Source organism: Plectrocnemia conspersa, unplaced genomic scaffold (genome assembly GCF_051122295.1).
Source record: "Plectrocnemia conspersa isolate PC_06_02 unplaced genomic scaffold, ASM5112229v1 ptg000005l, whole genome shotgun sequence".
Lineage (NCBI taxonomy): Eukaryota > Metazoa > Arthropoda > Insecta > Trichoptera > Polycentropodidae > Plectrocnemia > Plectrocnemia conspersa.
In genome coordinates, this window is record NW_028277169.1 from 7,185,955 (window position 1) to 7,207,500 (window position 21,546).

Consider the following 21,546-nt stretch of genomic DNA (forward strand, 5'->3'; position numbering starts at 1 on the left):
AATAATAGGCGCTAGTAAAATGATCATAGACATTTTAGAGCAGCGTGCTCTAAAATGTCTATGAAAACTCAATTTGACAGTTTTGCCCTCGGGAAAGTTCTAAAGCTAATTATATTTATAGAACTTTCACTACGTCAAGTACAAAATACAAACTAGGCTAACTTAGCTCTCAAGGGAAAATCAGCGGATGAATAAGTGCAGACAAGTGCAGACATAGACGTCGCATTTCACATATTATTCCATAGTTTGTCTATACTTGGAGATTACACTATGTTTTAAAAATATGATATCTATCCTTCTGGTATAAAAATGCTGGTCAAAGTATATTGGAACAACATTTTGGTCAATAGGAGGGCGCAAAAACAACTTCTCAGAAGTCATTTTGATTTAGATTTAAATTTATATTTTTTATATTTTAACTAGATTTCACTAGGGAAAATATAACTTCATTGAAAAATATTTATACATCGCACGGAAATAATAATAAATATGAAAATGTATATATTTCTATGTATGGAAAAGTTAAAATCATATAATTTACTATCACATGCCAGATAAAATATATTTTCACTGGTAAAAAGATATATCTATCGGTGAAAATGTATTCCAATATGATTTCACTAAATGACATGTTTTTAAAAATATTTTCGGGATAGATTCAAGACTGTTATTTTTATTGAGGAATATAGAATTTCTGGTTTAGAAGCAGGGGCGTCATCTCAGCTTTTTCCAGGTGCCCCCCCCCCCGATTTGTAAAAAGAAGGTAAAAGTTGGCCAGTCAGTGGTCGTTATTTTAATATTTCGATTTCATTAAAATTCATAATATTTCATTGAATGACATATTTTTCTGACCAAATTCAAGGGGGGCAAATCTCCTCTCCTGACCCCATCCCCTAAATGAGCTCCCTGCACACCTGAGATTATTATAAGGTCAATGTTTGCAAAAAATATGTTGATATAATAAAAACTATACCAGTTAGTGTCCATAATTTCCAATCAAAATGCGTTTTTATAAGGAATTGAGTTATGCTGAGTTAGGCTGGGTTAGGGTACAGTAAATCGTACCCTAATCTAGTCTAATTTGAAATATTTTTCTTATAAATTTAGGTACACATGTACTTAATTTTATACCTTTTAAGTACATATGGAGGCGTTCAAAACGGGAGTGCAATGAGTACAAGGTACCCAGGCTCCATATTATGTAGGAGGACAAAAAATATTTAAATATAATTATACCTGACAACGCAAATTATTTATTTTCATAAAAAAAATTGAAAAAAAAACTAAGGTTTGGTAAGGTTTGTGACTTTGTAGCCAGTAAGACGCAGGTGGAATCTAGTTAGTTTTATTTGATTATATTTACATATGTTGCAACAAACTATTTTGGCCGAGTTCGATGTTCTCCGAGCAGTGGTGAAGAAGCTGGCGGAGCGATGATGTCAGTGGACGATCATCTGAGTTCTGATTGTTGTGGCAGCGACAGTATATTCTCCAAACGGTGGTGGAAAAGCTGGCAGCAGGATGTGCGCGTCCATAACCGTATGTTGTCCGCGGGCGAGCGGCGGGGGCCAATCTGCCGGAATCTGCAAGTGTCTATACACCAGTGACTTCCTGTGCCAACCTTCTCCTCATCGGAGTCCAGGGCTGCAAAGCTTGCTAATCAATTACAATCATCCAGCCAATCGATTCACTCGCTTCTTAGAATCAACGAAATAAGTATACTTCTTTATAAAGTGATATTTAGTTGATGGATATCTCCGAAGTCGAAGAATTGTGTATGTGTAACGGGAATATTTGTCTTCCGGTGATACGTTGTTTTCTGACCGTTTCATAACAAAGAAATATTCATTCAATGCACCGGAGAATCCTCGTGTTATTTATATCCTTTGGTCATGTTATATATTGCCCTTTTGGTTGTAACGAGGGCCTTTGTGTGGTCCCATTCTATACGCTATTGTCTTGTTTCCTTGTTATGAATGAACATTTTGGTCACCTAAGTCTGGGCTGCGTAAAAAATCAACCGATTCCTTATGATTTTCAAATAAAATTATCGAGATGAGTACATTTAATTTTGTCTAGTTCCCCCCCCCCCCCCTAAATGACGTCTCTGACTCCAGATGGACTTTTGAGCGATTTTGAAACTTTAGGTTTAGCGGAAAGAAATAGCTTTGCCCTTTTAAGTAATAACGTATTATGTGTTAGATAATCAAGGGATTCCCGTGTAGATGGTTTGTAAGTCGAGCCATCGCGCAACTAGTTTGTTTGTTTGTTAAGTTAAAAACAATTCGCTAAAATAAATTGTTTGCTTATAATTTTACAACCGAGAGATTTTTTTAAATATAATATGTGGGAACCTATTTATCTACATATTTATTCATTCATTATGGCCAAAACTTGGCGGCACTCTGATAGCACTGACGAGGCGGCGGCGGAGGACAACACACTTTTTTGGTGGACCTCGACGGGAAGACAACGACCAGTGGTGCCTCATCCACCGTTTACTTTCATATATTTCAATAACAAATTGGCTATTGTTTCTGATTTATAAAGTATTTATTTTATTTATTCCCATTCGCCCAGTTTCGTCCAATCCGAGTACAAGTATATAAAGTAAAGACTCACCAATTCAACTAAGCTGACAACGAGGAACCAAAGACCAGAGAGACACCATCACAACTGTGATTCGCTACGACTCCATTATTCAACACAACTGCATTTTTATTGTATATCGAAATACATATTTGTGTGCAATAAACTGTATTTTAACAACCTGAATAAGTCACGAAAAAAACATTACAGAATAATTCGGCTGTAATTTTAGAGTGAACAGCAATAATGTCTTGACATGTTCTTTGAATAATATAATACAGATGTAGCTAAATTATTATGTTTTGTGCAAATTTGTAAGGAATAATAGCAAATTTTAGATTTAAAACTATTATATTCAGTAAAAAAAAATATTAACAATATTTACATTTTGCCTAATAATGAGCAAATAAATATCAATCAATATTGCAAATTATATTTATGAATCACATGACGTATTTAAGCTATAAATCAATCAAAACTCATGCTCATGTCTGACGTACAAGTTACGTTGTACTCGGATTTGTTCCTATCTGCTTTATCCACTGGCTTAACGATACTTAAATCAATATTTTCCGGGAATGGAAATTCTGGTATTGCTTCAACTGAAAAATAAAAAATACATTAAAAGCGATCGTTAAAATAATAAAAATAATGCAAATCTTACGGAATAAGTTGGCCTGATCTGAGAGTTCTTCGACCAGATATTTCACCATAGTGGTCGCGAAAGATTCGTCCGGTCTTTTAGACAGAGCAGCGTGAAAAGCGTCCATAGCTCGTTCCATTTGACCGATCAGCGCAAAACATAATCCGAGAGCTGAATACGTCGAGCCGCATCCGGGAACGATCGTCAACGCATGCTCATGGAAACCTATTGCTTCTATATATTTCTTATTTTTACGGCAGACATGTCCTAGATTGTTCAGCAACGGTTGCCATCTTTTATTGATCATTTTACCTTTAGTTACTATCGAGAATATATTAATAATATTTTTTTTAAATATGAATATTTAATGTTATATGTCGTATAATCTTACTGCTATAAACTTCAGTTAAGGCTGATCTCCACAGCTTCTCGGCTTCGTCGTACTGCTGATTCTGGAAAGCGATCACTCCCATTTCGTGAGTCACGTGGGCGTCGTTCGGCGCCAAGACGAGAGCCTGCTGGAAAAACTTATCGGCCATCTTCGGATTATTGGTCAGACCGCATTCCAATCCGATGTATAAAAGAGGAAGGTGGCAACCGCTCATCAACTGACTAGCTTTAAAATACGCGGCCATGGCTTGATCGTGTTCATTATCGGCAGCGAACGAATGACCATACGCTAGCCAAGCAGCTCCCATTCCACGATCCAACGAAGTGGCTTTGGATAAATACCGTCGTGCAAATTCACTCTTGCCTAATACAAAAAATTGTTAGTGACGCATAAATTCAACATATTGCAATATGAGACAATGTTACAATATAGGTAGCTTTGTTATGTATTTAATATTACATTTTATCTGAGCAAAAAGCAAGATCAAAATAAAAAATCTAGTAAGACATTAGATCGATTTAAGATCGAATGAACTGAAAATAAAATTCATTAAAACTAATACAAACCCGTAATGTAATAATAGCATCCAACAGCAAACCAAGAAGTCGCAGATTGCGGATACTTGTCCACCAATCGATGAGCTAAAGAAAACAGAGCTGGCGGTCTTTTCAATTCGGCTAAGCAAGCAGTACGCAATTCAGCAGCTCTTTCACTATCGCCTGAAATAAATGCATCATAAATATTAATTCACAACAAGCATCATAAAATGAATAAATGATCAGTTTTTACCAATAGTAAGAGTACAATGTAAAGTGAAAATAAGTAAGAATTACTGATCATTTTATTGTAAATGTTACAGTGGATCTGTATTCAAAATAAAAAATCATTAAATATCAAAATTAAATGATACGAACTAGACCAGCTCCTCATAGCTAACATGAAACAGGTCAATGTGTAATGCCAGGACATTAAAAGCAAGTGCAGACATCCTAACCCCAACGGGGTTGACAAATTAGTACGGCCAGGGGAATATTATACGGAGATGTGGAATTGTATAATATTCCTTGGAAAATCCGTAAAAATAAAAATGTAGCGGTTTTCCTCAATTGAATAAAGAAACACATTTGTGCATTAAGAAATAAATTATAATATTATTTTTTTTTATTTTCTGTTTATGTTTATATTATATTTTATATGTATGTTTTTATTATTCGCTAAATAAATTATTAATATAAATATTTTTTTACCTTCCGGAGGACCTAACGCTTGCAAACAATCTTCAAAATCGCCTCTTCGTAATAAATGCCTGGCTCTACCCTCAATGACGTCTGAACTGTACTCGATCAGTCTATTTACGGCCGTGCCGCAGCTCTGCGGTACAGTGGAAGAAGCTAAACTCAATTTGAATTCTTTCTCTTCGCTTCCGTATCTGTTCAACTCGTTCTGGTATAAGAGCTTCATTAGAGTGATCTCGGATTTGTTGCACTGGGCTTCGAATGGCAAGTTTTCCAATAATTCTACCTCTAAAATTATAAAAATTTTTATATCACATTAAGCAAAATTAATCGTTTTTAGCTCTGTGAATTGTAATCTGGTATTGATTATGCAAAAAAATTTAAATATTTATATTGTCTACAAAAAAAGATACTGAAACAATTTTTAAAGCATGGATATACCTTGTTCCGGCGTTAGCATGTGATGTCGTGTTAAATAATCTAACGCTTCGTAACAAAAAACATCTTTGTGAAGAGCTTGAAGAAAACTATTGCCCGCGCCCGTGCGTCTATCCATAGCGCCCAAAGCTCTTCCTTTTACCACTGCCACGGCTCCTAAAACTCTCTAAAACAAAATGTCGTCACGCAAGTTATTATTAGAATAAACACAGAAAGTAATAAAATGGTTACATTTTTAGGTGGATCGCTCATGGTATGTAAAAGATTGTCAGGTTCAACTTCGTCCATCAATTGTATAGCTTCTTGATACTCTTTGGCTTCCAACAGCGCTTTACAAGCCACGTAATAGCTCATGAGATGAAATTTGTGCAATCCCCTCGAGGTTATAGTGTGAGCCGCTCTGTGATATTCTCCCTTTTGCAGCATGCAATTGGCCACCATATAAACTTCGTCTTCGATTCCGCTTCCGTTCAAGGCGTTCAATTTATCAGCGTAAAACAACGCGGCGGTCCACATTCCCTGAAAGGTAAAATTGCAAATGTTTCACAAAAAGGAATTCTTTCTTCTTTTTTAAAAACGTATCAACTCTTACTAAATCACAATATTGCTTAACCAAAGACCTCATGGTATCGCAGAATAGTCTGGTGGTGCTGTTCAGCTTCACAGTTGACGAACCTTCGCACATCTTGGCTATTTTTATTTTTTTTATTGATAAAAATCGTTGCGAACTATTGACATTTGCGACTGTTGGTACGCATAGATAAACTTCAAACCAAAATGTTGCCATACGTAAAAAAATAATCTAATTATATACGAAATATAAATAAATAAAAATTGTAATCAAGTTAGTAAGTAATAATCATAGAGTAAAGAATGTATATATATTATATGATATTCTTTACTCTATGGTAATAATAAACTGATATTAGGATTTTTATTTTTATTATTAAATAATATTAGTTAATCATCGTAACCGCCGAATCTGAAGACGAAAGTGATGAGGAATTAGATTCGATATTTGATTTACCGAACGACAACAACAACTCCTGTCAACAACAAGCAACCGTTGACCCAATTTTCGAATGGAAGAGAGATGAATTTATACCGCAAATCCATTCATTTGATCCAAGTTATTCTGGACAACGATTGCATACAGATACAACGCCCAAATAAGTTAATTATTTCAAAAAACTTGTAGACGAGGATGACATGAATTTGATAGTCTCGGAAACAAGCAAGCAATACATATTTGCGAAAATGGGCACAAGTTACAGTCGATGAAATGTATGTATTTGTGGGTAATTGGTAATAATGCCCTACGAGTCTAACTGGAATTAATAAATTATTTTTTTTATTTTCTTTGTTATTTTTAAATAATCGCGACAAAAATGCCACTAGTAGATAATAAGCGTCTGATAAATGAACCATCACTCCAGCCGGCATTCAAAAAATTGCGATTTACTCTGTCAAATTAATTGTTGTTTAACGCAATTTTCAATGCATAGTTTATTTACACCCCATCAGCCCATACAGAGCCAACCCGAGGGGCGGCAGCCCGGGACGCTAATTACTCCAAATGGGGGCGTCATGTGACTATATTTAACATGATATCGATAGCTTTCTTCTCAAAACTTACCTGTTCTAAAACCGTGCGAGGAATATTCGTATGAACAATCGCCTTGTGATCAATGTTCGTGTGCGGGAGGCAATTAGACACAGTTTGAGTCGCTGCAGTAGTATTTTATTTGAATATTGAAAAAGTTACATGTTATTTATGTATATACAGAGAAAACGAGACACGGGGTCTGCACCGGCGTGCAAGCCCGTCAACGTCGACAAGAGAAGGGAGTCTGTTAAGCCTAAATAAATACATATAAATAGGTCCCATGCAATCCTTTCACCAAAACTAAAAACTGAAAGCTTAAATATTTATTTGGCTGTGCAGATTTTTTAAGAATATTTTAAACATTATTGCTGGATACTGCCGACCTTGTTGATTTCTGAAGTCAAGTGTCAGATTGCCTTCAATATTTTTCGCACAGTTAATAATCACATATAACTCATTATTCCACGAGAAAAATAGATTTTCGTTTAACCACTTAAACGCCAGCGGTGAGTCACTTGCTGATTACTTTATTAAAACAAGTTAACGAATAATTTACAATTTTTATTTTCAATTATTAAAGATAAATTATTTTTAGAAAGAAATAACAGACGACCCACTAAAAAGTCGCTGGCGTTTAAAGGGTTAAACCAATCTGCTTATTTAATTTTTATTTCCATTAGAATAGCACTCAGAATGAACGCCATACGTTTAGTACGACATATTCTCACATCTGTTGTTTTCCTATTAAAATATAGACATACTCGGAAAATAAAAGCAATTATTTATTATATTATAAGCTCGTTTATTGATAATCATAATAATAATATAAAACTATAAAGTGGATAGTTCTTGGTTTGAATTTTCTAGCTCGTCTTTCATGACTTTTATCAAAAATTCTTTATAAACAGTTTTAGCCGAGCCAGAGCACGCTACGTAATGTCCCCCTTTGTGTTCCTGAATAGTGGGATTTGGGAAAAGCGCTGCAAGAGTATCGCTCATCTCTTGGGAACGAAATAAACAATTAGTATTTAATAATATTTCATATAATCAGATATAGTGTATTATATTATATTACCTTTTGGTATGATTTCATCGGACTCGCCGAATATGTGCAGAGACGGTATTACGATTTCCGAGTCGTAGAAACCCTTGTGTACGAGACTACCGGAGCAGAAGCCGGACGATATTATAACAAATTTGAAGGAATACGATAATACTAAAAATATAATATTATAGAAAATATAACATTGTAATAAAGAATAATAAGGAATTAAAACTTACGGCCATTTTGCTGCATAGCCGCCAATATAGCGACGAGACTGCCGCCTTGAGAAAATCCCATCAAACCGTCGAAAGGACCGTGATCCTTGAACGTCTTCTCGATGAAATTTAAAGTGTCGTTAAAACCGACAGCCGGGCCGCTCACTCTGGTGGCTTTGAAAGTGCAGTCTTCGGCGTTGAACCACCACGCTCTAGGGTCTTTGTCGGCTAACCAAAAAATCTAATCACTCAAGTCGAACGGCAACGTAAAATATTTCTAGTTACCTTCTTCTTTAGCCGCCCCGTCCTCGTTTTCTACAATATGCGGCGCCGTCAAACATGTGACGGTAGCGAAATGTCGAATAGTCTTCCGAAACGCTCCGATTTTGGCGTTAAACGAGTCGCCGTTTTGCCGGTAGCCGTGTAAAGCCAGTATTTTCAGTTTCGGCATGTCGTCTATCGCTTTAGCTTTCGGCGTTGAAGCTTTATCGTCGGTCATAATTGCGTTTTTACTTATTAAATTAGAATAAATGTAAGAGAACCGATAACTTCCTCCACAATAAGTCCTTGCAAATAATACATCGGATGCTATTGCTACCAACATAACAGGCGAAACGTCATGAGGTTATTGGCCTTAACCAAAATAATTCCGACCAAGAAACGTCTTCACTATTTTACTTACAAAAGATTTATCTAAAGCTAGTACTGCACTACTCGCGTCCGGCGTCCGAGTATCGTTACCACACACTTGTGCGACTTCACCAGGACGCTTTCCGACGTGGATGTCGTGGATGACCACTGCTTTATGCGTGTTTTGAACACAAAAAATAAAACAAATGAAGAAAAGAGAGATGGTAGATTATTCCTTTCAACGCCAAGCGCATGATATCATGCGCAACTAAATCTACTGTCTAACGCCAAGCGCATGATATGATGCGCTCGTTAAAACCTTCGTTTTTTAAAGAAACGGAAAGGTAAAAGTTGGCAATATATGTTTTAAAAATCAGTTTGAGTTCCTAGTAAACGATTTCAGTGATTTTATTTATAGAATTTGCGATGAAACAGTGGTATATATAATTATAAAGTCACGACTTAATTTTAGTCGTTTGTATTTCGCGCGCGGTTTCGATCGTGCTTCTTTAGACCACTTTTAGGGTTAGCACAAACGCATCGCGGTAATTCGTTTTTTTATACTTTAATTTATGAATTGAAATTAAATTATCTCATCAATATTTCAATGATAATTGTGATTTGTAAGTACTTGTGAATATATTTATACGTTATTTCGACTGTTTTAATATTGTCAACTGTTTTTGTGATTGGTTTTTATTGTTTGTAATAATTTAATAATAATAATAATAATGACTATTAAATACTTATTAATAAACATAAATAAGATATAATTAATAAAATATCAATATTAACTCTTAGTAAATATTAAATAATAATAATAATAACAAAAACGATTCCTTGTCGTAGAATCATTTTATTTTACTTGTTCTATTATTTTATAATTTATTTGTAATGTGTTTATTTATTTACATTAAATTAATACCATCGTGACCTAACAGGTTACCCCAATGCGTCACGATGGTCGAAAAGTTTATTATTTATTGTATATATATGTGTGTGTGTGTAATATATATTACATATTCCGCCTGGAGTGTAGATATGTTGCACTCTTGCCGGTCCCAAGCCCGGATAAAGGAGGAGGGTTTCTATCATGGAGCAAACCAACCAACGTGGATAAATCCAAATAGTTATAAAAAAATCACAAAGAAATAATAAATCCTCCCCGATTCATAATGACCTAGACGATCGAAATCTAGATAAACGATTGGACTTCAATTTTGGAAGCTGGAATGTGCAATATTACAACCAGGAAAAATGCAAACAATATCGGAAGACATACTAAAACTCAAGATATATCTAGAAGCCCTACAAGAAATTAGGTGGAAATGCCAAAACCGATCACCGGTTGTAGTGCCGTGGAAGAAGAAGAAGAATATGTATATATTATAAATTATACATCTTATTATATTTAGTTAAATGTAACATCGTATCTTGCTATCAAGTTTTATTATTTATTATTTTTATATATAAAGAAATATGACAACCTTCAACAACCAATTGCAAACACCATTGATCAAAAATAAACGGCTTGGTTATTAGGGTTATTTTTGTGTACGATATATGTGATTTTGTATGCATCAAAGAAATCTTGTCGATTTGTAAATTTTTATAACAGGATGTAGGTCAGACGAAGAAAAAATGCGTTGCAGATTTATATATTAAAATTGTCTCAGTGTGAGCATGACCCTGCTTGTCGTTCGCTTGTATAGTGCCGCGCGCGTTCATGTGTGTGTAGGTGTGTGTACGCGAGCCAACTCGCGGACCGACGAATAGATTTAGTTTTGTTCACTCCATATTTCCAACAATACGACTAAAAATGTTTGTTTATTGATATAATTAGAATGTTTAAACCATGTTAATCATACATATATAATTTTAAAATATAAAAATTTAGTATTTTGGCTGTAATGATGTGTTAAACAGAGTAAGTAGCCAAAAAATTATATCGCTAAAAACGCATGGCGTACAGCGAGTAATTAACAATTTACCGGTCGGCGGTCTAAGGGTTATTGCGAAGTGTAAGACGAAGCGTTTTCTTGCTGGACTCGGATGGTAGCGTGATCTATGATTGAAAATATTTTCCGGTAGGAATCCATTAAAGTGGATTTCAACATTGAAATATAAATATCACTATTCATACTACCCTCGTAAGTGTACAAGTTTCCTACCCCTGATGCTGCCATGCAAACCGTACCTTTTAAAATGTAAACAAGTATAATTCAATAAAATACTACTGCAGCGGCTAAATCTGTGTATGATTGCCACCCGTCACCATCACCGTCCCTAAAGATGTTCTTCTTCTACTCTACGACGCACGTGCACTACACCTGGGGTACCAAGAACTTAAATAAATGTTAAATAAAAGTATGATTATTTCAAAAAATTATTCCTTTAAAAATTTTTGAATAAATCAAGTTTTTAATATTATTTTTATATTAACCAATTTTAATTTAAAATTACCTTAAAGTTGATTTTGTTGGACCAAATGACTTTTGTTAAATCTTTAGATGTCCAATCTCGGTGTTTTCGGGCCCATTCTAACATTTGAGTTTTATTTATTTCTGAAATCCACGGTTTGTGTTGGTCTTTGCAACATCTGGGTTCCACATTTGTTGCGTGTAGGAATACGCGTGCTGATTAGTTATTAGGTCTGAATCCAAAACACGTGTGATTGTATGTAAACTTCATTTGAGTTCGGCGTGGTCCGATCGTTTCGTAACGACGATCGGGGCCGACTGGTTGTCATAACCGGGACATTCCCGAACGCTGTAAGATGGCGTTCGCGAACACATACAAAAGGCAAAACGGGCGTCAACAACATTATTGCGCTTTCTTTTCACCGTCCGCGAAAAAATGGATGACTCTCCGCTTTTAAAATTTCAGCAACCTCTTTGAAGACGTTTTTGAACGATTTTTCAGGGACTCGCGAACCAACATTCTTTAAGTTATTGTTTTTGAATTGGAAAAAACACATTCATTAAACCGTTTCAAAGTATTTTGGACAGCTTTTCGTGAACAATTAGTGTATTTAGTAATTTCCAATATATTCAGTCAATAATATGCAATATTAAAATTCAATAAAATTATATTTGTTCTTTTTTTGCAATTTGACCTGATATTTTTTATTACTAATGTAAGCAATTAAAAACGGCAAATTATTAAAAAAATTGTCGGATTTCGGTTGCTCGGGAGATTTAACTCAGCTTTTTTTTATTTGAGCGATCATAGATAGTTTATTACCAATGGCGGCTGATTGTTGACAAGTATTTTACTTCTCTTCTTCTCATGGGTCCAACCTGTGCCCTCTGTTTTTCACGTTATTTATTAATGACATAAATACAGCAGTTACAAATTCAACTTTTATTCTGTATGCAAATGATTTATAATTGTATTAATACATTCAAACTGTTGCGGACTTCTCTCTACAGAGCTATTTAGATTCTCTATGGAGATGAGCTGCTGTTAACTATCTATCTTCCTATGAACATTCGCCTGGTGAGCGATCAATTTGTGAGCAATTTTCGTTGTGAGAAATTACCTTGTGACCAATGTTCGTGTGAGCAATCTTTCGGTGACCAGTGTTCGACACATATTCTATTGAATTATTGACATAAAAAAACTAAATATAAATTATTGATATGTTCATTATCTTTTATGAAGTAACAGGATAAGTTTATATACAGAAAAGAAAATTCTTAATTCATTAAAAACAGTGCCGCCTACGGATATTCTATGATTTTTTTTCAAAAAACGGCTAAAGGGCTAATTATATATTTTAAATATTGATTATTTAATAAAATAAAATTATGGCCGCTTAGTTGGTTGTTAAGATCGAAACGCGTATGTTTGCCCCGCTATACCGACGTATATTGTTCCGGCTTCTTTAATGCGATAATTCGCATAGCAAACCGTGAGTTGTTCGTTAATTACGATTAATGTCGTTTACTTATACATACATTTTGCCATAAACGGTGAAAATTAGAAGTATTCCGCCATTCGCCCGCGAAATCCAACCTAAAAAAATCGCATACCGTTTGTGTGTTTCGTTTGACATTCCGGTGCTATTTACAATTTAGTTATATTTCAGAAGATGACAGTGGAAGGAGGCGAAAAAGCTACCCGGGAGAGAGTGTTCCTAGATATATCTCTGGGGGGATTGTTTTCAGGTAGAATTACACTGGAATTATACAATGACGTCGTTCCGAAGACGGCCGAGAACTTCCGCGCCCTCTGCACCGGCGAAATGGGCATCGGAAAGACGACAGGAAAGTTGATGACTTACAAGGTATGTTATGCGTATGCTTAAAACATTGTGCGTTTCTGTAAATAAACATCGATTTACATATTTAAGGGAATGATCTTTCATCGAGTCGTTAAAGATTTTATGATCCAAGGCGGCGATTTCACTAAATCTAACGGTACCGGCGGAGAGTCCATATACGGTGGAACGTTCGAAGGTTTGTTGGAATTTTTTCTTCTCCACGTTTACAATTTTTTTAATTATTTTATTTGTTTTAGATGAAAACTTCGACGTTAAGCACGATCGTCCATTTTTGCTATCGATGGCTAATCGAGGAAAGAACACTAACGGATCACAGTTCTTTATGTAAGTATGTTTATTGTTTCAAGTCATTGTATAAACGTAAAGAATTAAGAGCTTTATATGTTTTTTAATATTATTTTTGGGTTTAAAAAACGAATATAGTCAATCGACGTTTCTTAGGTCTCTGTTAAACGTAAATATTTTTTATGCCAATAACACTTACGGCCATTCGTGTATATGCAAACTTACTGTAATGTATTCATAATTCGCTCTACCAACTTTGCAATGCCATTTTCATAAAAAAATGTAACATTACTAATGTTGTGTGCGAACAGTGTGGGGCTGTGGGTGGGGCCTCTCTGTCGCACACTGACTGAGACAACATTCTTCTCAAAATATGTGTCGTATGTGTTTGTTGTAGTACAACTCAACCTGCGCCTCATCTCGACAAGTCAGTATAATCCTATCTTGCTCATTTATACCGTAAAAAACCTGTGAAATTGACGATAATTTCTACTTTCAGTGTTCATGTGGTATTTGGGCATGTCGTTTCTGGACAACCGTTAGTAAAGCAATTGGAGACGCTGCCCGTGGATCGTAATTCGAGACCTCTGCAAGACGCTCAAGTGACCAATTGTGGCCAACTCGTCAAATTGTCCAAAGGTATTTATCTATAATAATTCGTTAAATATGACGTTTGCAATCCAATAATGTGTCGTCATTTCAGTTAAAAAAGTTAAAGTTTCTAAGAAAGAGGAAGCGTCATCCGAAAGCGACGTCGAAGGTAAAGCTGAAGGCGAAGATTCGAGCGACGGAGAAAAAAAGAAAGACAAGCGTAAGAAAAAGAAAAAAAAGAATAAGAAATTGTAAGTTCAACCTCTCCCCCTACTTATAACAGATGTGAATTATGTTATTTTTCAAGAAAATATTTTTTTGTTGTAAAGAAGAAAAGATGCTGGCAGCTCGAGCGAATCGGCATCATCTAATGAAGAAAACGACGGCAAGGAATCCGACGACGGCGAGCAGCATCCTTTGGCTCAAGTGTCCCGGATCGATCCCAAAGAAATTCCGGACGTTCCTAGTAATAATTTTCTGATGAGGGGTGCATCGAAGAAAGGCGAGGACGGCGAAGGTAGGAAGGAACGCGAAAAGGACCGAAGCGACAAAGAAAAGCCAAGGTGAGTTGGGAGTATTTTAAAATGAGCATCTTTATTGTCATATATTTTGCAAACATTTTCAGACATTACAACTGAAAGTTTTACAATGTTTCAGTAAGCGCAATCAACAGGATTGGGACAGAGAAGACCGCGACGGTCAACGTGGAAGACAACGGGAAAGACCCAAGTTTACCCGCAGCGGCAGAGTTGTGAAAGGCCGAGGAGTTTTTGTAAGTAGCGTTGAATGTTCTTTAACTTTTATATTTTATACAAAACACGTCCTATGATCTACGAATCGTTGCAGCGTTATCAAACTCCGTCGCGAAGTCGTTCCCGTAGTATAACGCCTCCTCATTGGCGTCAGGCTCAATCTCGAATCATCAAGCTATCAGATTTCGAGGTATTTAATCGGTATAATTTTGAGGTATATCCGTTGAATTTGTTCACTATCAACATTTTACATGGTAGAAAATTGAAGAGGCTCGTATCAAACATGACGAGGAAGTGAAAAGAAGAGAAGTAGAGCGTAAGAAGAGACACGCCTTGAGAGAAAAGGAAGAATCTAAGACGGACGATACTGCCGACGAAGAAGGACAAATTCCTAAAGGTATTGTTTATTTTACACGGACCGATTACTCTACATATGTTGTCACTGAACTGAAGCCTAATTTTCCTCCAACCTCGATTACATACATCGCTTCGTGGATAAAAAACTTGCTTATTAATTCTGAATAAGTGGTTTTCGAAACGTTGAAGTTAAACACCAAATTTCATCATTTTTATATAAGGCAATGTTATTTATTTCAAGTTCAGATATGTACGCTCTTGTACACGTCTGATTCGTACATACATATTGCAAAAATTGTGTGAGAATTTTCTTCTCTCCCAAATAGCACGTCCCCATTTTACCGTGTCTATAGTAATTTATTTCGTAAAGAAAATTTGTCACATACTTTTATCAACATATCACACTGCAAATCAAATGTTTCACCAGATAAGGAAATAGTCTATAATTTTGTTTTGAACACCATAATTCAGTAAAAAATATCGCACAACAATTAAAAATGTTTTATGTTTTTATTATTTGCTCTATCTATTTCTACTTTTCGTATTCTTTAAATCGCTACTTTGTCCAAAGCATGAGGTGACAAAACAATCGTTCGATCAAAACCAGGATTTTTCACCATCTTTCTGGCTATGTAGATGTTGATCACTTTTACTGCCATGTGCCACAGAAGAATATTCATATATATTATTTTTTGAGATTATCATTAAAAGTGCAGTTTCGCTTTTTCGACGTAATTAAAAAAATATGAAAATAAAACATAAGTATTAAATAACTAACTTTACATATCACTAATAGATTCCAATAATGTATATTGTACAGTAATATTTAATAACAATATCACAGCTGAATGGACTGAGCTTCTCGAAGTCTTAGAACGAAATGATTTTGAGTGCATCTGAATCAAAAGTTTTAAGCATGTGTCTATTTACAAATATTTCGCTTACCGGATCGTATTCCTTCGTAACAATGATAAAACTAAAAATTTCTTAGGCACAGCTAGCGGAAGAGAACACATAAAATGTAATGCTTCTGTTCATTAATGAACGGACCAAAACAGGACAATTCAAATAGTTTTAGGAAAACGACGTGACGTATATTCACCCTAAGCATGAATTTAATATTTAAAAAAATGTGAATACCTGTGCATTTGTGGCAATCGCGACTTCAAGTAGTGTGCACCAGTGCTCTCGTGGCATTGACGTAATTAAAGTCTAATTATTTTGCTATTTTATGTTAATTAAATAAACCATAAGTTGTCTTGCCTCTTCATATTATTTAAGAGTGATTGGGACAAACACTGTTTCATTGAATATTAGTCAATAAAGACATAAATACTATCATTTTTATAAAAATTTCAGAAAAAGAAGATGGAGAATGTGATACTACTCTCGATGCCGATAAGACTATTGAAAAGAAAGGTTAGTTGTATTTCCATTTTGTTATTTTAGGGTGAGCTTAATTTTTTTTATAGTTTCAGACGAAACGTCGTCTAAAGTGTTTGATTATAACGCACTCGATTATGAGGATCATGCGTCGGATAAAGAAGAAGGTAAAACAGACGACTCTTCCGCCAGGAACAAGAGAGTGCACTCTAAAAATCGGAGCAGGGAGCGCTATGATTATAAAAGAAAATCTGAATCTGATAAAAAACATAAAAGAGGAGAAAGACACAATGTCGAAGAACATTTGAATAAGGAAGATAATGTCGTCGTTCCGAAAAATAAATCTGAATGCATGGCAATGGCTTTCGGTGTTGCATTGAAAGAGACTGATTTTTCAAAGTCGGATCGTTCGAAAAATGATATCATAATGGAGAATGATAAGATTGAAAAGAAACAGTTTGAAGAACCGAATAAAGAAAACGGCGACGAGTCCAATAAATTTAAAAATAAAGAAGAAGCGGATAATAAGAGAGACGCTTCGATTGACAAGCAATCGTCGGCGAAGGATGACGATAAGTATGTAAGTGATTCAATTATTTTTAGAGATTATGTTTTGATTAATTTTTTTTAAGGCATAAGAAACGACTATTGGATGTTATAAATAAGAGTGACGATAAGAAATCTTTCGACAGACGGGATAATAGAAGGGATACTTCCAGACCGTATCAGATGAATAGAGACCGAAGAGATAGAAGTCCCGAAAGGGGCGGCAGACGAGGCGTCATGGGCTCTAGGTATAGACGAGAAGTGAGAAAGTCTCGTAGCAAGTCTCGCGATAGGAGGCGAAGGTATTGCATATTTATTTTAAATGCTTTTTTAGAAATACTGAATAATAAATATTTTTTAGGAGATCAAGATCTCGATCGAGAGGAAACAGGGGTTATTTGTCTCACGATAGGAGGTAATAATAATTTCATATTGATGATTTACTTTTGGAATATTTAATGTTTCGATTGATTTTCTAAGGAATACTTCTCGCCGTAACGATAGAGATAGACGATCGCCCGATAGAGATAGGCATAGAAGATCAAGAAGCAAGGATAAGACGCGAGATCGTTCTCAAGATAAAAAACGGGATAAAAGGTCGCATTCGTCTTCTTCGTCAGATCATAAAGGAAAAAGTATTGAGAACGAAGAGCTACAGAAGAAGCTCAAGAGGGCAGAACAGTTGCTGATCCTGAAGAAGAAGCTGGACGCAGACTTGGCCGAAACGGAGAGGAAGAATAGAGAAGACGTAAGTTATTAAATGATTAATATTGGTTAATATATAAATTTGCTAATGTCTGTTTTTAAATTTTAGAAAACTGGCGAATTTCCACTGAAAGTGTCAATTGATTCGTTTGACATAGCTCCTCGTCTTGAGATTTTAAATCCTGAACCCACCGTTGCAAAAGGTAATGTATTAATGTTGTTCGTTTAATAAATATTTATTATTTGAATTATTTGATCTTTTAATAATGTAGATATTGAAGTTAAGAAGCCTCAAAAAAAAAGGTCACGATCTAAATCAAGTTCAAAGAGCGACAAACTGAAGAGTAAGAAGAACAGAAGAAGCAGCAATAGTTCGGACTCTGACAATAATAATAAACGCAAAAGATCAAGCAATAAAAAGAGGAGATCTTCTTCGTCTTCGTCGTCGTCTTCTTCAGACTGATCGTGAAGCAAAACTATTCTGTAAAAAAATCTTATAAATGAATTGATATGATTTTCTCGCCTTTTTCTACATAGTTGTATACATAATATATTAACTAAAACATGCGTATATACAAGTAGGTTATGCTGAAAGTTTTTATCAAAATTTAATATAAAAAAAATCTGAATATTTAAATACTTGGCATGACCTACATTGTACCATTGCATGTATGATTTTTAGAATTGTTCATCATATTTTTTTAAACGTTTACGATTGTGTAGTTTTCTAGATTTATGTAAAAATAAGTAATATTTTAGAAATGTCCTGATTTTATTTTCGTTTGGAGCGTACTTTTTTTCTGTAATTACTTTTCCTCTGAATAAATAAAACTCACTTTGAATTTAAAATCCGAAGCTTGTTATTTTTCTCAAAATTTTCGCTGCGTTCCTCTCCGCATATTTGATGCGTGCATTACCGCTTCTGCAGAAATTACCTGACTGAGTTACAGATACGGCGTACCTGAGAAACTGTTTTTGGTTACGCTATCGCCCATAAATAAGCTGTCGTAAGCTCGTAAGTCGCTTTGTCTCTCTCTGGCGTGAGGCGCGAGAGCGAGACGGAGTTGATTCACAAGTCGCGTTTCGTTCTATCGCGAAAATAGCGTCAGGGATTGAGAACCTTTCGGCGCTACAAATTCAGGCGGTACATTGACCTTTGAGAAACTACGCATATTTTATTTCGATTTGAAAATAATAACAATAATAAGATATCACATTAGAGACGAACCCAAATCGACAAAAATTGACGCACGTACATAAAAACACCACTAGAAAATAATGGACCAGCAACATGACGCTAAGATTTCATTTCGGCGCAATTATCACTGGAAATTTATTGTTGACCTAACACATGTTACAATATATACAATACAATAATAGCTATGACCCGTCAAAAATTACGTACTTTTTATGTTTTTATATAAAAAATAAAAAAGTCTCAAATCTAAACCGAAAATATTTTTTTAAATATCGATGGCTTAAAGTGTATATTTGACAACTTTACATGATAATCAAATAAACAACTTGAAATAGCGAAATTAATCAATATCTCAATTTTTTGAACATGTGTATTTCGAGTGAAGGTATAAGATTACATTGTTAAGTCATTTTCACCCAAAAGTGGAGTTAGCAAATTTACACTAAGCCATTGATATGTCATTTCAGTAAAATCGTATTGGAATCAGGCGCGTACGGTGAAATACATTCCCTTTCGCTCGCTCGCGTGTTAAATGACGGAGTGAGTGAGAGATAAGGGCATGCATTACATGCGTTCCGCACGATTGCAATACATTTTCACCGGTAGATATATATTTTTACCAGTAAAAATATAATTTATCTGGTAGGTGGTAATAAAAGTATATGATTTCAACTTTTCCATACGTAGTAATATATACATTTACATATTTACATTTTGTATAAATGTTACAGTGAATGTGTATTTTTCGGTGAAGTTATATTTTCACTAGTGTAGTTCAAATACATTTTTACCAGTACATATATATTTCTATTAGCGAAAATATAATTTAACTGATAGGCTCTAGTGAAATTATCTACTGCTCTAAAATATCTATGAAGCTCAATTTAACAGTTGCGAAACGTGAATTTGCTGTTCAAACCACACGAATTAATCAAACCCAACTTGACCTAGTGAGAGTTCTAAAACAAATAAGCGGAAGAAGAAGTACTGACAGGCGTCGTATCTCGTATATTGTTCCGTTGTTTGTCTGCACTTGGATATTACACTATGTTTTAAAAATATGATAGCTATACTTACCAATATTACTAAAGACTTCTGATATGAGAGTTTAGCAACGGGATGGTGACGGGAGCCGTTACAGTAGTGTTTTTATTGACGATTAAAGCTGTTTACATTTGAACGCCCGAACAAGCCGAGGGTTGCCATGCAAGAGAAATAACCATCACGCTAGTATCACCCAAGTACCGCCAAGTCTTGGCCATAACAAAATTTAATTTTAAATGAAAATAAGCCCCAACAAGAGTATTGGTTAAATTGTATTCAAACCAAAATTTGGTTAATAACCAGCGTTCCCACTGCGACAGCGACGGCACGATTTTATTGCTTTTGACGTGAATTTTTGACTTCGGAGAAAGGATAATTGTTTTTTGCGCCGTCCTATTGGTCAAACTTTGGTTTATATGTGCTTCATTCAAATTTCACTTATTTTAAGTCGTAATATGGTTATAAAAAGTCTTAACATGAACGTTAGACAACCGAGCGTGTCTACTGCGACTACGACGGTACGATTTTATTGCTTTTGACGTAGATTTTACACAGAGAGCCCTTGAATTTGGTTACAAAAATGCATGTCATTTACATTTAAAATACTATAAATCTTAATGAAATGGAAATGTTAAAAAAACAACCACTAACTGGCCAAATTTTGCCCCCCTTTGGAAGAGCTAAAATGACGTCCCTGTGTACAATAAAGTAAATCTTAATTTGTTTTCTATCATCAAATCCGAGTTTATTAGTATTATAGCTTCAAATTTAACTATTAAAAATAAAAATTTAAAGGAAGCCTATCAGCTATTTTTTTGTATTCTAGTTAAAAACGGGAGGTAGAGCAGTAAAAGCTAACCAGCACGTGCCGTCGACCTGAGGTTTTAAATTACAAAATTTTTATTAAATTAGGCTTATCATTTTTTTCTCAGTTTGATTTACTTCCGCACCATAAAAACTGATTTATTAAGCGCAAAACTGCCGTAGTTCTAGTTTTTGTAAGTAAGGTGAAAAATATTAGTTCTTACACATCTACAAGTGACATGTCCATTGTTTGTTTATTTTAACTTATTTTAACTCTATATATGTTACAGTTAAATATAAAGTATGCTCTATGAATTTTATTTAAAGCTTACAGTGCTACATTTCATGTATACTTTTACTAGGTAATCCATGCATTGTGTATGCTTTAATTAGTGAGTTTGTGAGTTTTCCGACGTGAGCTAGTTACATCGTCAACCAACAAAATTTGACAGACGATCGTGTTACCCACCTATATGAAATATACAAAATAAGCGATTTCTCAAATACGTTATTCACTTTATGAAATATATATTTACGCAATTATTAAATGCATTTCTCTATCTATTTTGGTCTATAAATTCGAGGTGGGTTTTTTTTAAAAATAATTTATATATTTAATAGATATTTTAAACTATTTATGTAAGGTAAATCCTGTTGCCAATTAATATAATCCTCCTTTTAGAAAAAATCGTTTCAGAGAGTTATTCATTGGGTTTTCATTGTTCTGACCAACGCTCGCTCGCACCTAACCTGTCCAATAGTTTAATGGAAAAACATATTATAGTTAAATAATAACTTGTCGCA

At 34.8% G+C, this 21,546-nt stretch overlaps 3 protein-coding genes across 6 annotated transcripts; 1 reads left to right on the top strand and 2 right to left on the bottom strand.

The window, feature by feature from the left end:
• Positions 1 to 2,921: 2,921 nt before the first annotated feature.
• Positions 2,922 to 6,107, bottom strand: Cdc16 (cell division cycle protein 16). Its single transcript, XM_088186120.1, has 8 exons — positions 5,889 to 6,107; positions 5,528 to 5,815; positions 5,300 to 5,462; positions 4,871 to 5,146; positions 4,190 to 4,342; positions 3,624 to 3,986; positions 3,254 to 3,553; positions 2,922 to 3,191 (listed from the first exon to the last, which is right to left on the bottom strand). The coding sequence occupies exons 1-8, from the start codon at positions 6,081 to 6,083 to the stop codon at positions 3,058 to 3,060; spliced, it is 1,872 nt and encodes a 623-aa protein (XP_088042246.1). The 5' UTR covers positions 6,084 to 6,107; the 3' UTR covers positions 2,922 to 3,057.
• Positions 6,108 to 7,683: 1,576 nt separating this feature from the next.
• LOC148234744 (esterase AAEL000016) lies at positions 7,684 to 8,813 on the bottom strand. The gene is made up of 4 exons (XM_088185460.1): positions 8,448 to 8,813; positions 8,184 to 8,390; positions 7,978 to 8,118; positions 7,684 to 7,903 (listed from the first exon to the last, which is right to left on the bottom strand). The coding sequence occupies exons 1-4, from the start codon at positions 8,764 to 8,766 to the stop codon at positions 7,734 to 7,736; spliced, it is 837 nt and encodes a 278-aa protein (XP_088041586.1). The 5' UTR covers positions 8,767 to 8,813; the 3' UTR covers positions 7,684 to 7,733.
• Positions 8,814 to 12,628: 3,815 nt separating this feature from the next.
• On the top strand, positions 12,629 to 18,545 carry Moca-cyp (nuclear cyclophilin protein Moca-cyp). Of its 4 annotated transcripts, none has more exons than XM_088186824.1 (18): positions 12,629 to 12,705; positions 12,872 to 13,080; positions 13,147 to 13,252; positions 13,314 to 13,401; positions 13,760 to 13,789; positions 13,862 to 14,001; positions 14,066 to 14,204; positions 14,283 to 14,516; positions 14,611 to 14,725; positions 14,800 to 14,895; positions 14,964 to 15,102; positions 16,422 to 16,481; positions 16,535 to 17,021; positions 17,078 to 17,293; positions 17,353 to 17,406; positions 17,472 to 17,739; positions 17,806 to 17,899; positions 17,969 to 18,545. In XM_088186824.1, exons 2-18 carry the CDS (start codon positions 12,886 to 12,888, stop codon positions 18,157 to 18,159), a joined length of 2,652 nt encoding a protein of 883 aa, XP_088042950.1. In that variant the 5' UTR covers positions 12,629 to 12,705; positions 12,872 to 12,885; the 3' UTR covers positions 18,160 to 18,545. The 4 variants fall into 4 exon arrangements, with proteins under 4 accessions (XP_088042950.1, XP_088042948.1, XP_088042952.1 ...); XM_088186822.1 differs by having other exon boundaries at positions 12,883 to 13,080; XM_088186826.1 differs by having other exon boundaries at positions 12,883 to 13,080; positions 17,978 to 18,545.
• The last annotated feature ends 3,001 nt before the right edge of the window (positions 18,546 to 21,546 follow it).

Coding starts and splice junctions, on each gene's coding strand:
- Cdc16 (XM_088186120.1), bottom strand. CDS start 6,083: ATGGCAACATTTTGGTTTGAAGTTTATCTATGCGTACCAACAGTCGCA. Junction 5,147..5,299: donor CATGCTAACGCCGGAACAAG/GTATATCCATGC, acceptor TTATAATTTTAG/AGGTAGAATTATTGGAAAAC. Junction 3,192..3,253: donor AGATCAGGCCAACTTATTCC/GTAAGATTTGCA, acceptor TTTATTTTTCAG/TTGAAGCAATACCAGAATTT.
- LOC148234744 (XM_088185460.1), bottom strand. CDS start 8,766: ATGTTGGTAGCAATAGCATCCGATGTATTATTTGCAAGGACTTATTGT. Junction 8,119..8,183: donor GGCTATGCAGCAAAATGGCC/GTAAGTTTTAAT, acceptor TTATATTTTTAG/TATTATCGTATTCCTTCAAA. Junction 7,904..7,977: donor CGATGAAATCATACCAAAAG/GTAATATAATAT, acceptor TTCGTTCCCAAG/AGATGAGCGATACTCTTGCA.
- Moca-cyp (XM_088186824.1), top strand. CDS start 12,886: ATGACAGTGGAAGGAGGCGAAAAAGCTACCCGGGAGAGAGTGTTCCTA. Junction 14,517..14,610: donor AGCGACAAAGAAAAGCCAAG/GTGAGTTGGGAG, acceptor ACAATGTTTCAG/TAAGCGCAATCAACAGGATT. Junction 14,896..14,963: donor TCAAGCTATCAGATTTCGAG/GTATTTAATCGG, acceptor TTTACATGGTAG/AAAATTGAAGAGGCTCGTAT.